Genomic DNA, 13,390 nt, shown 5'->3' on the forward strand with positions numbered 1-13,390 from the left:
GAAATAACCATAAATATTTATTTTTGAATGTTTTATATAGCTGCTGTAGTCAGCATATGAATATAAATATAAGCAGGATAATTTTATAGATAAATGCTAATCCTTTGCCAGAAACATTGAATGCAAACATTCTTTTTGAATAAAAATCTGATTTGTATAAAGCTATTTTTGTTTCCACAGTAGCTTTCATGAACTTTGTATTGGCCCATTAGCAGTTTTGTTTACTGTGTTGCTTTTGTGAGGATCAGAACTCTTAGAATGAGCAAGAGTGAAAGTGAATTTTTGTGGAACAAAGTTTTCTGAGTTTTCATTAACAAGATTTGTTAAGAAATCCATTACGACAAAATATAAGCACCTGGATGAATACCTTTGGTTTCAAATGGGAAAGTTGTTATATATGGATAGTTCAGTACCATCAGTTCATTGCTTAGCCCCCCCCCCCCATCCCTTTGGTAAGAAGTGACAGGCCTGTCTCCAGAGAAGCTGAGCCTTCCTGCATCTTGATAATGCCCCAGTATAAACATTAGCCAAAGCAGAATGAATTAAAAAAGAAACAAAAGTATAAAAATTATTGCACATGTCTGCCTATTTCATGGCTATATTGGGGCTTTGGAGTCAGTGCTGACTCCTGGCAACTTCCTGGACAAGTTCCTGCAGTTTTCTTGGCAAGATTTAAGAAATAGCTTGCCATTGCCTGCTTCCTAGGGCTAAAAGAAATTACCAGTAATTGGCCCAAGATCTTTGTGCCTAGATAGGACTAGAACTCAAAGAGTCTTCTGATTTCTAGCCTGATGCTTTAATCGCTAAACGGCCTTTCGTCATGAATAGTCTGTATCTTATTGGAAGCAAAAGGAAGAATAGCTAGTAAAGAAAATGAAGGCAATTTTTTAAAAAAATGCAATATCTAGTTGAAATAAAGTAATGCTGGAAATGTAAAATAGTTGATTTTGAAGTCAGTTTCCCCCCTCCCCCCAAGTGGTTCCTTTAAATGTACTGCAAATTGAAACATAAAGACTCACTTGAATCAAGCTCAACTCCTGGTGACTAAAATGTATTCTGTGTATTTTGAATATAGTCTGTCATCCAAATAAATGATTAAACATATTTTTCTGGTTAAAACATTTTTAGGTTTGACCACATGGGGGAGATGCTGCTTCATAAAAACAGATTTTGTTAATATACTTTGTTCTATCTTGAACTGTTCTTTTAGATGAATTATTTTCTGGTATTATTGCTAAATTTGGAATTTTCTGTATTATTTAGATAGAGAGCACTCCATTCATCATGAAAAAAATGCAGTGTTTTGGAATGGCTTTTTAGATTAAAAATAGTTTGTGAAGGAGTAGTAAATTCTTGGCTCTGTCAAAGGTTGATCAGCACTTTCAAAAAATCAGTGACTTTTGTGCTTATTGCCACAAAAAGTTTGTCCACATTTTTGTATACAGCTTACATTAATTGTGCATCCAGCACACAACTGTTCTCACAAATGTTTTCCCATGGTGTCCCTACTCATCAAAAATATGGATTACTTGATGATTTCTCAAGATTCTTCAAAGTATTTTCACCTATTCCATGAAAGAAAGATTGAACTTGTCATGTTGCATGAGATGGTCTTTATATATTCTTTCTGAAAATCTTTTTAAAATGTATAATTTATTTTACCCCTTCAGAGTCTTTTGATCTGAAGGTTTGTACTATAAAAATAAATCAGTAAGCGCTCTCTGTATAAAAGTAAATTAGGTCTGAGGCCTGGTTGAAAAGAACGACTTCTTTGACCTGGTGGGCTGAGCTGTTAGTAAAGAAAATAAATAAAAGAAATGTAGCACTACAGGTAGCCCTTCACATATGAGTGTAATTAAACCTGTAATTACATTTGTTAAGTCATCCTGATCATGAAGTGGGTCACCATATGCCTACACCCAATCTTTTTTTTGTGGTCATGAAGTGAATCACCATGGCCATTAAGTGAATTCATTGTCCACAATGAATTGTCAGGAACTAGACGTAAATGCCAGTTTCCAGCAAAAAAAGTATATAAATTGTGACTGCTGGATCCTGCAAATGTCTGTAAATGGTGGCTGGTTGCTGAGCACCCAAAATGGGAGGGCCTTTCTAGCCGTTGAATTTCAAATCTGGATCATATGTAGCCATGGGGAGGTATGTCATAGCTTTAAATCAGGGGTGTTAAACTGCCGGCCCACGGGCCGGATGCGTCATCCAGAAGCCACACCCACCCCATTGCCGGCAATTGCAAAACCATCCCAATATGTTGTGCGATGTCACGTAATGTCACAAGTTTGACACGTCTGCTTTAAATGGTTGCTAGGTGATCAATTGTAAGTTGAGGGCTACCTGAACTCTGGTATTCATTAAAATAGCCAGAGTTTTTTTCAGGCTTCCATGTGAGTCTTAAAAAAATATATAATATTTTTTTGAAGAAGCCACTCATTAAAATTAATGAAACTGAATGGTATTTAGTACTTAGAGCAGTTGATTGGATAAGTTAAACTGCTTAATATCTGCAAAGCTGCTGCAAGAATAAAAAGACCTTTTCAGATAGCAGTTTGTGGAAAGATATTAACAATATTAACAGTATATTCAACATAAACTCTGAGAAAGACTCAGTTCAGTTATCTGCAGGATGGCAACTACTTATACTGTTGTCACACTTTCATAGGAGATGCTAGCACGTCTGTCACTTGGCCTCACCAACCTGAAGCCTGAAATTCACACATAAATTACAGCATCTGGAAATTGAGTTATAACAACTGGATCTCTTTTCTTGTTGATTTGAAATGTTCTACTGCTTATTCAAATAGCTTCTTCAGTCTTCTAATATCCTTGAGTAAGCATTGAAATGTTTTAAATCAACAAGAAAAAAAATCCTGTTGGCATCACTCAACTTCCAGACAATGCTACTTGGAGAACTATGAATCTTCATTAACATTCATTACAGCATGAAATCTTCACTATACCAGTGAGGCAATGCCCGAATGGTCACTGAAGACTGCAGAATATGACAGCTATTTTATCTAAGCACTAGTTGGACTCAATTTCTCTGTCTCTCTTTGTCTTTTTTACATCTGTCACAGTGAATGATCTTGGAGGCGACATCAAGGGACATGGAAAGAGTTCTTCAGCTGCTGACAAAGTTGTACAAGAAATACGAGCCAAAGGTGGAAAAGCAGTAGCTAATTATGGTATGTTTCTCCCACTCCATTCCAGTGAAAATATCTGCAGATAAATAACAGCTGTAATTTTACAATGGTGCATGCTACAGATCTGGAGACAAGCATCTGCCATTCTATCATTGAGGTGATTGTTGTAAATAATAATCAATACAAAATCAGAAAGTTCCTTGAAGTTTTAAATGATGTCTCATGCTAAATTATTCCAGTCAATAGAAAGTGGTCATGCCACCAATCGGAAAAAGATCTGATGTGCCTTGAATTTCATGATATTTAATGCATTCAAGGATTGTTTGTGATTGTAAATCCACGTTAGATATATATACTGTATAGCAGTGGCCTCCAACCTTTTGGGCACCAGGGGCCAGTTCTGTGGAGAGAGGTTTTTCCACAGACCAGAGGGGGTGTGGTTTTGTTTGCTGCCTGCATCCCGCAGATGGGGCTTCACTTGTTCGTGGCCTGGTTTCTGGCATGCTGCAGCCCGATACTGGTCCACTGACCGGGGGATGACGACCCCTGCTGTATAATATTGAGCCATGATCCATAATTCCATTCATTTTAAAATGAGGTTCACTGCCCATTAAATTCTTATTCATGCGTTGTGGTGTTTGGTTTTGAAATATATATTATATAGATGCATTACGTAAAATAAAATCCAGGTAAAACTGATATCCCTATTTTAAAAGCTTGGGGATCTTTGGGGAAGAATAGTATATTCTTTAATTTGTATATATTTATTATACTTCCCAGAGTTTTGTGTGGTTAAAGAAATAATAGTGCACACTTAAACTTCGCACACGATAAATATACTATGCAAGTGAGTTGTTATAATCTCCCCTCTAGGAATATTATGTGCCACTGTATGATGTGTGATGTCGAAAAATTCATTTCATCATTTAAGAGTAACCGCATTCTCCTAATTTCATATTCAAGCTTTTCCAAATGTCATTTACAATCCTTGTTTTTCTGACCATAAGAAAACTTGGATACAATCATTTGCAGATTTATTGCATCTAGTGCTACCATAAGCAGACCCATGTACCTATTTTTGCAGTCATTCCTGAAAGGCATCTCTTTGGGTAGGATATTTTGGGGAGATAGGGACATAACTGGGAAGTGAGGATATTGGCTTTTATGCCCAAACCTAAATTCCCCTATTCATAAAAAAGAACATTTAGAATCCAATTCAGTATTTCTTTCCCATGTGGAACCTGTTTTTCTAACCATAGCTACCCACTTTTGTTAGTTGTACCTCAGGGAATTATGAATACAGCTGAAAGATTTCAATAGCTGCAGTCATAGGAACAACTTCTATCTTTATCTGTCATGAACTTGCTATCATTGGTTAGTGCATACCAATGAATAACTTGCTTATGAAAGAAAATATTTGTACAGAATATTCCCTGAAGATTACATTCTGTTACCATTTCATGTTCCCTCCCATTGTGCTAGGATCTCGGTCATTTCAATAGATTCTGATCTCTGTGTTTCTTTCTTTCCTGTTGGTTTGTTCCCCCCTCAGATTCAGTGGAAGCCGGTGAGAAGCTTGTGCAAGCCACTCTGGATGCTTTTGGAAAAATAGGTATATTTCAAACAGAGGCATAGTTTGTGGGATTAGATTAGCTGGACTCCTTACCATTATTCTGTATTGTTTCATGAAAAAATGGAGCAGCAATAAAGAATCCTCATAAGAGTTTTCACTTTTTCACTGTAAGCTACACACATGCAAAAACTGTTATGATTATTCTTTTAGATAAGATCTTTTTCCCCACTAGCAGCGCTGCATATTTATGCTAAATGGAATGGTGGCCTGAAACGTGGACTTGCTGTACCAGCAAATAGTTATTATAGCATGCATCAGCATGTTCCTTTTTCCTTATTTTACAAATGTTACTTCATAGAGATACAGAAATGCATTTGAATTACAATGAGGCTGTTAAGCCTGTTTAACCTATTGCAGAAAGCAAGCAAATGACTGCCTGCTACACTTGCCCAGAATTTTGAAACCATTAAATTCATTCTACAAAAAATACAGAGGGTCCCTTTCTATATCTGAGTTCATTTTTGCTGCTTAGGAGATTATCATAGTTCAGTCCTACAGGCAGTGTCAAAGTTGTTTGCCAGTCTTTTACAGCCACAATAATTCTGAAAATCTATTTCCTTTATCGATTTTGGTAAGGACAAAATTAAATGCAAATGGTATGTTAATGTTATCCTTCATGTCAGAAGCAAGAATAACTAACTTTGTTTCTTAATATTTTTTTATGAATTTAATTTACAGATATTCTGATCAATAATGCTGGGTAAGTTGATCTGAATGTTATTTTCTTTTTCCAATACACTGGAATATTTTTGATTCAGTTTATGTTAATTTTCCTCTTCTTTTTTTTCCTTTTTGACATGTAGTATCTTGAGGGATCGTTCATTTTCTAGGATCAGTGACGAAGACTGGGGTAAGTTGATTATGTACCACAGTCCATTTTTTAAATAAACATATTATGTTCTTAATGTATTTAATGAATAGATATAATCAATGTTGAATTGTTTCTAGATATAATTCACAAAGTTCATTTGAGGGGATCCTTTCTGGTAACCCGAGCTGCATGGAACCATATGAAAAATCAGAAATTTGGAAGGTAAGTAGACATGTTTGCTCACCAAATGTATATACTGATCAGTCCAAGACTGTCTAGATTAGTCACAGAAAAAGTGGCTGGTGATTATACTGTATAAACATATATTTCTCAAAAAATCTTCATCATGTAAAACTATATCTAGTATACCCCTTATTTTCTACAAACAACCAAACAGTAATATATATCAGAATATTATTAGATTTCTTTTTAACAAAAAGCAGCAATATAATTACTAATATAAACAGTGCTGAAGAAACTGCATTCTTTATAATTATTCCTACGACCATATAAACTTCATTTCCCATATTGTAGCTGCTGCAACTGAATCTAGAAATTTTGCCTAAGATTTCCAACTGCATCCTAAAGTTGGGATAGTAGACGAGAATTTACCATGGATAGTTTCTTACTGGGTATTGCAGTAGGTTGGAAAAGTAATTAGAGGTCTGCCACAGTGGTACCATTTGCAATAGTGTTTAATTGGAAGCCCAGAGCACAACCTGTTCTGTTCTTTTATGACACCATGGAAATTATAATTAGCCATGGCTGAAATCCACAAGTTGGAGATGATGGCAATGGAGATGCTGAATTCTGGAAGTGCTACCTATGTTTTCCCGGAAGACCTAGTTTAACTTTTATGTTTGCGCCTAATATGCTTATGGGAGTATCTTGGTACTCCCATGTTACACCACTCCTGCGCAAGCTGCATTGGCTTCCGGTTGCTCTCCGAGTGCGTTTTAAGGTGCTGGTAATAACCTTTAAAGCCCTACATGGCTTAGGCCCGGGGTATTTGCGAGACCACCTGCTGCCATTGTCAACCTCCCATCGCCCCGTTCGCTCCCACAGAATTGGCCTCCTCAGGGTGCCATCTGCCAGGCAATGCCGGCTGGCGGCCCCCAGGGGGAGAGCCTTTTTTGTGGGCGTGCCGACCCTTTGGAACGAACTACCTCTGGAGCTGCAGACGGCATCTGACCTTCGGTCCTTCCGTCGTGACCTGAAGACTTGGTTGTTTCAACAAGCGGGTCTGGACTGACTACGTATTTTAATTAGGTTTTACTGGGTTTTAAATTGTCATGTTATCATTGTATTTACTAGTTTAATTCTTTTTAAATTTTCTTTCTATGTTTGTTCTTTTTAAATTTTTATTGTTGTGAGCCGCCGTGAGTCCTTAGGGAGAAGGGCAGCATATAAATTTAAATAAATAAATAAATAAATAAATAAATAAATAAATAAATAAATAAAATAAATAATATAAGCCCTACCTCCAAAATAAGCCCTAGTTAAGACTCTGCCCACTCATCCCACCATATGTTTGTACAAGAGGGGGGCAAGGCGCACATGTAAAAATCAAGCTAGGGCGGGAGTAGGGGATGGAGCTGCCCCACAAACCTATGCACCTGTTTACCTCAGGGCCGCCGCAGCCAGGCCTCCCACGCCTCAAAACCTGCTTCGCCTTGTGGCAGCGGCAACAGCAGCCCAGGCTACTACTTCTGGTTGCTGGCGGCTGCTCATGGCAGGAGGTCAGGTGGTTAGTTGCGCTGGTGCTGCCACTCTTAGCAGGCCATTTGCATCTTGACGGTGCCACCACTCATGGCAGGAGGCTATGTGTGTTGCGTCAGTGCTGCCACTCACACATGCCACAGCACGATGTGCCACATTGCTTCCTGCCCCGAGTGGGGCACAAGCGCGATGTACCACGTGGCCTCCAGCCATGAGCAGCCGCAGAGGTCACGCGGTGGTGCAAGAGGTGTCGGGCCATGGGAGGCCTGGCTGTGGCGGTCCTGAGGTAAGAGGATAAGACATCCCCTTAAAATTAGACCTAGTGCCTCTTTTGGAGGCAAAAAAAAAAGACTGGTCTTATTTTCAGGGAAACGTATATGATACACATTGGAAGCTGTTTTTAAGTAGGGTTTTTTTCCATTATCCCCAAAGCCAAAACATTGTTAACAAGTATTTCACCGAAATAATAAGAATAGCTCTCAGTAAGGACTGAAAGCTACTCCTGCTGTTTGTGGGAAATGCTAGTTCTCTGAATAATTTGACTGCTTTAAATTTTGAAAGATTTAATCTAAAATTGAATATCTTTTCAGGAAAAGAGGCTTTTTCCAATTGCATCTGTGTCATTAATTGCACTTAATCACATTTAAATAGGATAAGTTTAGAAATAATGATCACATTAGAAAAGAGTTTTTTACTCTGTTTTTAATTTTTCTGCATTCATTTTTGCTTATTCTTTTTATAAACTGTTTTCTGTAAGTTATTGCTAAATAATGTGACTTTTTTCTTGCAACTCTTTGATGTTGTTTTCTTCTACATTCAACTAGTTTTCATTACCAACAACATGTTCTGAAAGCAAATTTATTTGCAATAAAGCTCTGTGACTCAACTAGGGCCTATGTCTATATTCAATAGTTATGAAATATAACCTTTGTAGTCACTCCATGCATATCAGCTCTTCAAAGATACTGGATTAAATGTTGTCTGACGGTAGTCATGGGAACATGCTCAATGGGTTCCTTAAACACAGCTACTTCTATATTTTTTATGAAGCCTAATGCAGAATAAGAGAATATATTGAAAACAGCTTATGTTCTATTTAGCAAATGTTCATTGGCACTTCTAAGAGTTTGTTAAACGACAATGTTGTCTAATCAGCAAAACTTTTACATCATTTTGCTGCTTTTTATAGAGAGGTTAATGAATTGAGCCGGATGTTTTTTCATGTAGTACCACCTAATTCTATTGCTTTTACTGATGGGATTCTCCTTCAATCTTCCATCAGACTTTTTGTTGCTGTGTTCTAATCTCACAATTTCTTACTGTTTATTTTCAAGAATAATCATGACTTCCTCAGGTGCTGGAATATATGGGAACTTTGGCCAGGCTAATTACAGTGCTGCCAAACTTGGCCTTTTGGGTCTGGCAAACACACTTGCAATTGAAGGCAAGAAGTACAACATCCACTGCAACACAATTGCTCCCACAGCAGGCTCCAGGTTGACGCAAACTGTTATGCCTCCAGGTAAATATACAATATACAAATATTCTCAACAAATTAGCCAGAGTATATGGTAAAATATCTCTTCTGTTCTCTACTCCTGAGGCCTGTTTTGTATAAATTTCATTTTCCCTAGCTATGGTGGAAGCCTTCAAACCAGAATATGTGGCTCCTCTTGTCCTTTGGCTTTGTCATGAAAGATGTCAAGAGACCAGTGGACTGTTTGAGGTAATATCCATGCATTGTCCTTTCTCAGCAATGTTTCTTGCATCCATCATGTTTTCCTTCTCTTTCCCTCTCCCTCTCCCTTATTTTCATAATTCAAATCCATGCAGTAATCATGTTAATATCATGTTGAAATTGAAAAACAGCAATGGATTTGCAATCAAATGTTTGATCAAACTGGTGAAAAGTACATTTATTGAAAAGATTCGAACACATGTTGAACCTTGGGTAATAATTGCTATAAAAAGAAAGAACTCCTTTGATGGCCTCATCCTTCATGTATTCTAATTCGATACTCCAATTCACTACTTTCACAGTCAAAATGGCAAGGGCCACAGGGAAGAGAGAAATATTAGTTGAGTTGCAATAATCCCACTTTTTGCAGAAATATGAAAATCTTTAAAAAATAATCTTAAATACTAAAACCTGTGAGAATGAGCATGCTCAGAACCTAAACAATATTTGACTGACTGTTATGTGGGAGAAACTGAGGAGACAGGACACAAAAATCGGAACAATGCCTTGTAATATAAGAAGCTAATGCCCAGCCTTGTTTAAAGCTGGTCATGTATTGGTTGATTTGAACTAAATCTAATCATAGTGCCTTTTATAAGAATCAACTTCGTATGGAAGTAAAAAGTAAAATGCACATTTTGACCTATTGGAACTAATCTGTTCTGATTAAATGGGAACCACTCCCACATAATTTGCTGTCCACTCTTCATTTTCAATTTTTCTTTGTAAATTATATTGATTTTTAAAATGTATGTTGCAGGTTGGAGCTGGCTGGATTGGAAAATGTAAGTCTTCTTGCTCATTTGGTCTAGTCTTAAAGACTCTGAATTCGACACAAAATCCAAACTAAATTAGGATATAACATTAAGTCATTTCATTTTAATAGTAGAATTTGAGGATAATTTCAGAGATTTTCCATCTGAGTTTCCTGCCCTTATTCTCTTTCTTACTATATTAGGATTGGATTTTGTTGATTTATTTATTTGGTTTGGTTAAAGAGATTAATCATAGATAGTTGGTAAATGCAGTTACTTTTGCTTTAAATTCACTGGGATCCTCAACTTTTTTTAATTCTGCCATTTCTGTTCTTAGCTGTCAAAATGGTTTTGGTCTCCAACTCCAAACAATATGTTGATAACAAATCAAGAGAAACTGCAGCAGGTTCATATATTCAGATTGGAATAAATACTCTAATTCAAAGTCCTCAAGAATTACACAATATGCTAAATTCTAGTTTGCTACCAGCAGGGAAGATAATCCATTCTTTGTTTTGATCAGAAAAATCTAACATGTATAAAAGAAACTAGTGATGCAGTTACACCTGAATGACTATTTTTAATTGGAGTTTAATATCCTTTCTGATTGTTATTTTCTTAGTACGCTGGGAGAGATCCCTGGGAGCTGTTGTCAGGCAGAAGAACCACCCAATGTCACCAGAAATTGTGGAACATAATTGGGAAAAGATCTGTAATTTTGATAATGCCCAAAAACCTAAAGATATTGGAGGTACAAGCTATTTAAATTCATTACATACTACAGTATGTAAAAATAAAAATGCATAATGATTTATTTTTATTTTAATATTTGTGTGTGTGTGTTTTTGTGTGTGTATTCATCTACTTATGTCCTCCATATAGCTTTAGAAAATAAACTTTTTTCCATAATATTTCATTTTCCCCAAAAATTTTAAAAAATTTAAGATGTCATAAATTTTTGTATAAGTAGATAAAGTCATACCAATTTGCATAAAATGTTTCCATTTTCTTTCATTAATGCTACTAATTTATAAATTACCTTTTCCATAATGGCTAAAATCCAAAGTTTCATCCCAAAACTTTAGTCTACTTTGATGTAGTTCCAGATCTGGACTATAACTTGTTGCTGTTAAGAAAAACGCATTTAACACTTTGCTGCTTAATGTTTTATTGTCTATGTTACACATATTTCAAAGTCTGTGTTTTGCAATTTGCTTGATAAGTCATTTTGTTTTCAGCTTTATAAAAACTTCTATAAGATACTACAAAATCACCATAAAATGTGCCTTTTCCTGTATATGCATGGCAAGATAAAGTTGTCAAATTCTCATAAGTTTGGACAAGGGCAATATATACTGCTCAAAAAAATAAAGGGAACACAAGATAAGACATCCTACTATTAAATACAGTACATTGTGTTGTTTAAGTGTTCCCTTTATTTTTTTGAGCAGTATACATTCTAAGTGAGATACCATCTCTGAAGCATTTCTTCTGTTTTTGCTACTAACTTTAATCTTCCAAACTGAAATCCATGTTTTTTCCTCAGTCGATCGTCACATATTTTCTTCAGTTCATCTTCGAAGTCTATTTTAAATTAAATTTTAAATTTGGGCTAACGTTATTTAATTCTATTTTAATTTTAACTGTATTCTAACTTTTGTACTGTTTTAACTGTTTTTAACTTTGCCCTGTAAACTGCCCTGAGTCCTTCAGGAATAGGGCGGTATAGAAATCTAATTAATAAATAAATTAATAAATAATAGCAATCTATAATCTTTTGCAGTTGTACTCTTGGGTGCTGTTAAACAAAAGTTTATTATTTGCTAAAAATGATTAAAGGTCAAAGAGCTTGGGTTTTCACTTCAGAGTGTGGTAGAAAACAGTTAAATTATGTCCAGTGCAGTCAAAGTAAATTGATTGGGGTCTGTTGATGTTTTTGATTTTAAGACAGCATTTATATAAAATCTTTTACATTCCAAAATCCAATTTGGTGTGAGGTGTGGGTAGAGAGTCGTTTTAAAGCAATTTAATTCCCTTCTTATAAAATAAGCTGGAAGCTAACATGAGACTGAAAATATTTTAAGGAATTGAAGAATCCAGATTAATTAAAGGTAGGAATGGAAGTGTTTCAAAAATTTGATTTCCTTTTATTATTACTATAATATTGTTTTCAAAGATTTTTAAGAAAGTAAGAAAAAAACAAGGAACAAACAAGAAAAAAAGCAGGAAGCAGAAATAAAATGAAGTATGTACAAATCATTGAATTAAATAAGACTGAATTCATTAGAATTTAATAATTGCTTGAGATTTGGGATATTTAAATCCAAGAATTTGAATATCTTTCAATATTTCATTACTTTTACACAATTTAATATCTTATTCTATTATTAAATGTGCAGATCATTGTTCAAATTCCATTAGAACATACATATCAATGGCAGTATTTAGCCTGGTATAAATCATGAAAATAAAGAATTACAGTAATTTCTATCTGAAGAATGAAAGATCTGTATTGAGTGAAAAGGGCGAAACATGTTAATTTATGGCAACCAACATTAGGAGGAATTTGATAACATATTTTCTGACTACTGCTATTAAGAAGCGTATGTTTTTGTGAGTTGTAACTTAAATTATCAGGTAATTGAAAATTATAATATTTTAGGTTAAAAGAGCCCAAATTTTAAGAAGTGGTGCAATCCCATAAATGGAATTATAATCCATAAATCATTTGCAAATTGAATTAAATTTTAGATCAGATTATTTTTCAAATGCAGTTATTTTAAACATTGAGGCATATTCTGACAACCTATTTAAACATTCTTCTGCACAACTATCTACATATACTTTCTAATACCAAAAGTAAAATATCCTTGCTGCAGTTGCAATGTACAAAACTAGTTTGGTATACCTTGTGGGAATGTAAGATTTAGTAGTATTTTATTTGTTTAAAATTAGCAGGTTTCAAAGGAAATTCAGCTTTTAAAATTAGACACCTGCATATAATCCAAAAATTTCCCATCATCCTGTATACAAATATATTATATTACAAAAGAGATGAAATTTATTTCTCTGTCATAGGAGTTTACTGAGTTAAACAGCAAGTTATAAAGCACATTTTTTTAAGTTTGTTTCCTGAGGAATGACAGTAGTCTAGTTGTAAGACTCTTGGGAGTTAAGTTGTATTGATGCTACATAAATTGTTGGCAACAAGCTAATCAGATGGGTCTATGTGTAAATATATGCTTAATCATTTATCAATTCATATAGATTGATATACATTTTAGGTATATAATTCCAACAACAGATCAATAAAATGATAGGCATATACATTATTCAAAAGGATCACCTACTCTTCCTTTTTCAAAGGAATCAAAATGATAGTTGAGAAATTCCTGTTAATTGACTGTCAATTCAATAATCCTACCTTCATTATTTAACAGTGAAAATCAATTTTAATGTGATTGGGAATGGCTATGGCCATGAAAAGACTTTTTAATTGATTGATTTTTTTAAAAAAACTAACTACAACCTTATTTTAGGACTGATCATTTGGCATTTATTATGCACCTAATTGTG

At 35.0% G+C, this 13,390-nt stretch overlaps 1 protein-coding gene across 1 annotated transcript in view; it reads left to right on the top strand.

Annotated features, from left to right (window-relative positions):
* HSD17B4 (hydroxysteroid 17-beta dehydrogenase 4) overlaps positions 1 to 13,390 on the top strand; it is a 69,918-nt gene that overhangs the window by 10,746 nt on the left and 45,782 nt on the right. Inside the window, exons 3-11 of the mRNA XM_081321586.1 lie at positions 3,093 to 3,200; positions 4,711 to 4,770; positions 5,470 to 5,491; positions 5,595 to 5,641; positions 5,740 to 5,824; positions 8,656 to 8,843; positions 8,956 to 9,047; positions 9,820 to 9,844; positions 10,437 to 10,565. Coding sequence (XP_081177712.1) covers positions 3,093 to 3,200; positions 4,711 to 4,770; positions 5,470 to 5,491; positions 5,595 to 5,641; positions 5,740 to 5,824; positions 8,656 to 8,843; positions 8,956 to 9,047; positions 9,820 to 9,844; positions 10,437 to 10,565 — 756 coding nt within the window. The remainder of the gene's footprint in view (positions 1 to 3,092; positions 3,201 to 4,710; positions 4,771 to 5,469; positions 5,492 to 5,594; positions 5,642 to 5,739; positions 5,825 to 8,655; positions 8,844 to 8,955; positions 9,048 to 9,819; positions 9,845 to 10,436; positions 10,566 to 13,390) is intronic.

This window comes from Vipera berus (assembly GCF_964194415.1).
Source record: "Vipera berus genome assembly, chromosome: 2".
NCBI lineage: Eukaryota > Metazoa > Chordata > Lepidosauria > Squamata > Viperidae > Vipera > Vipera berus.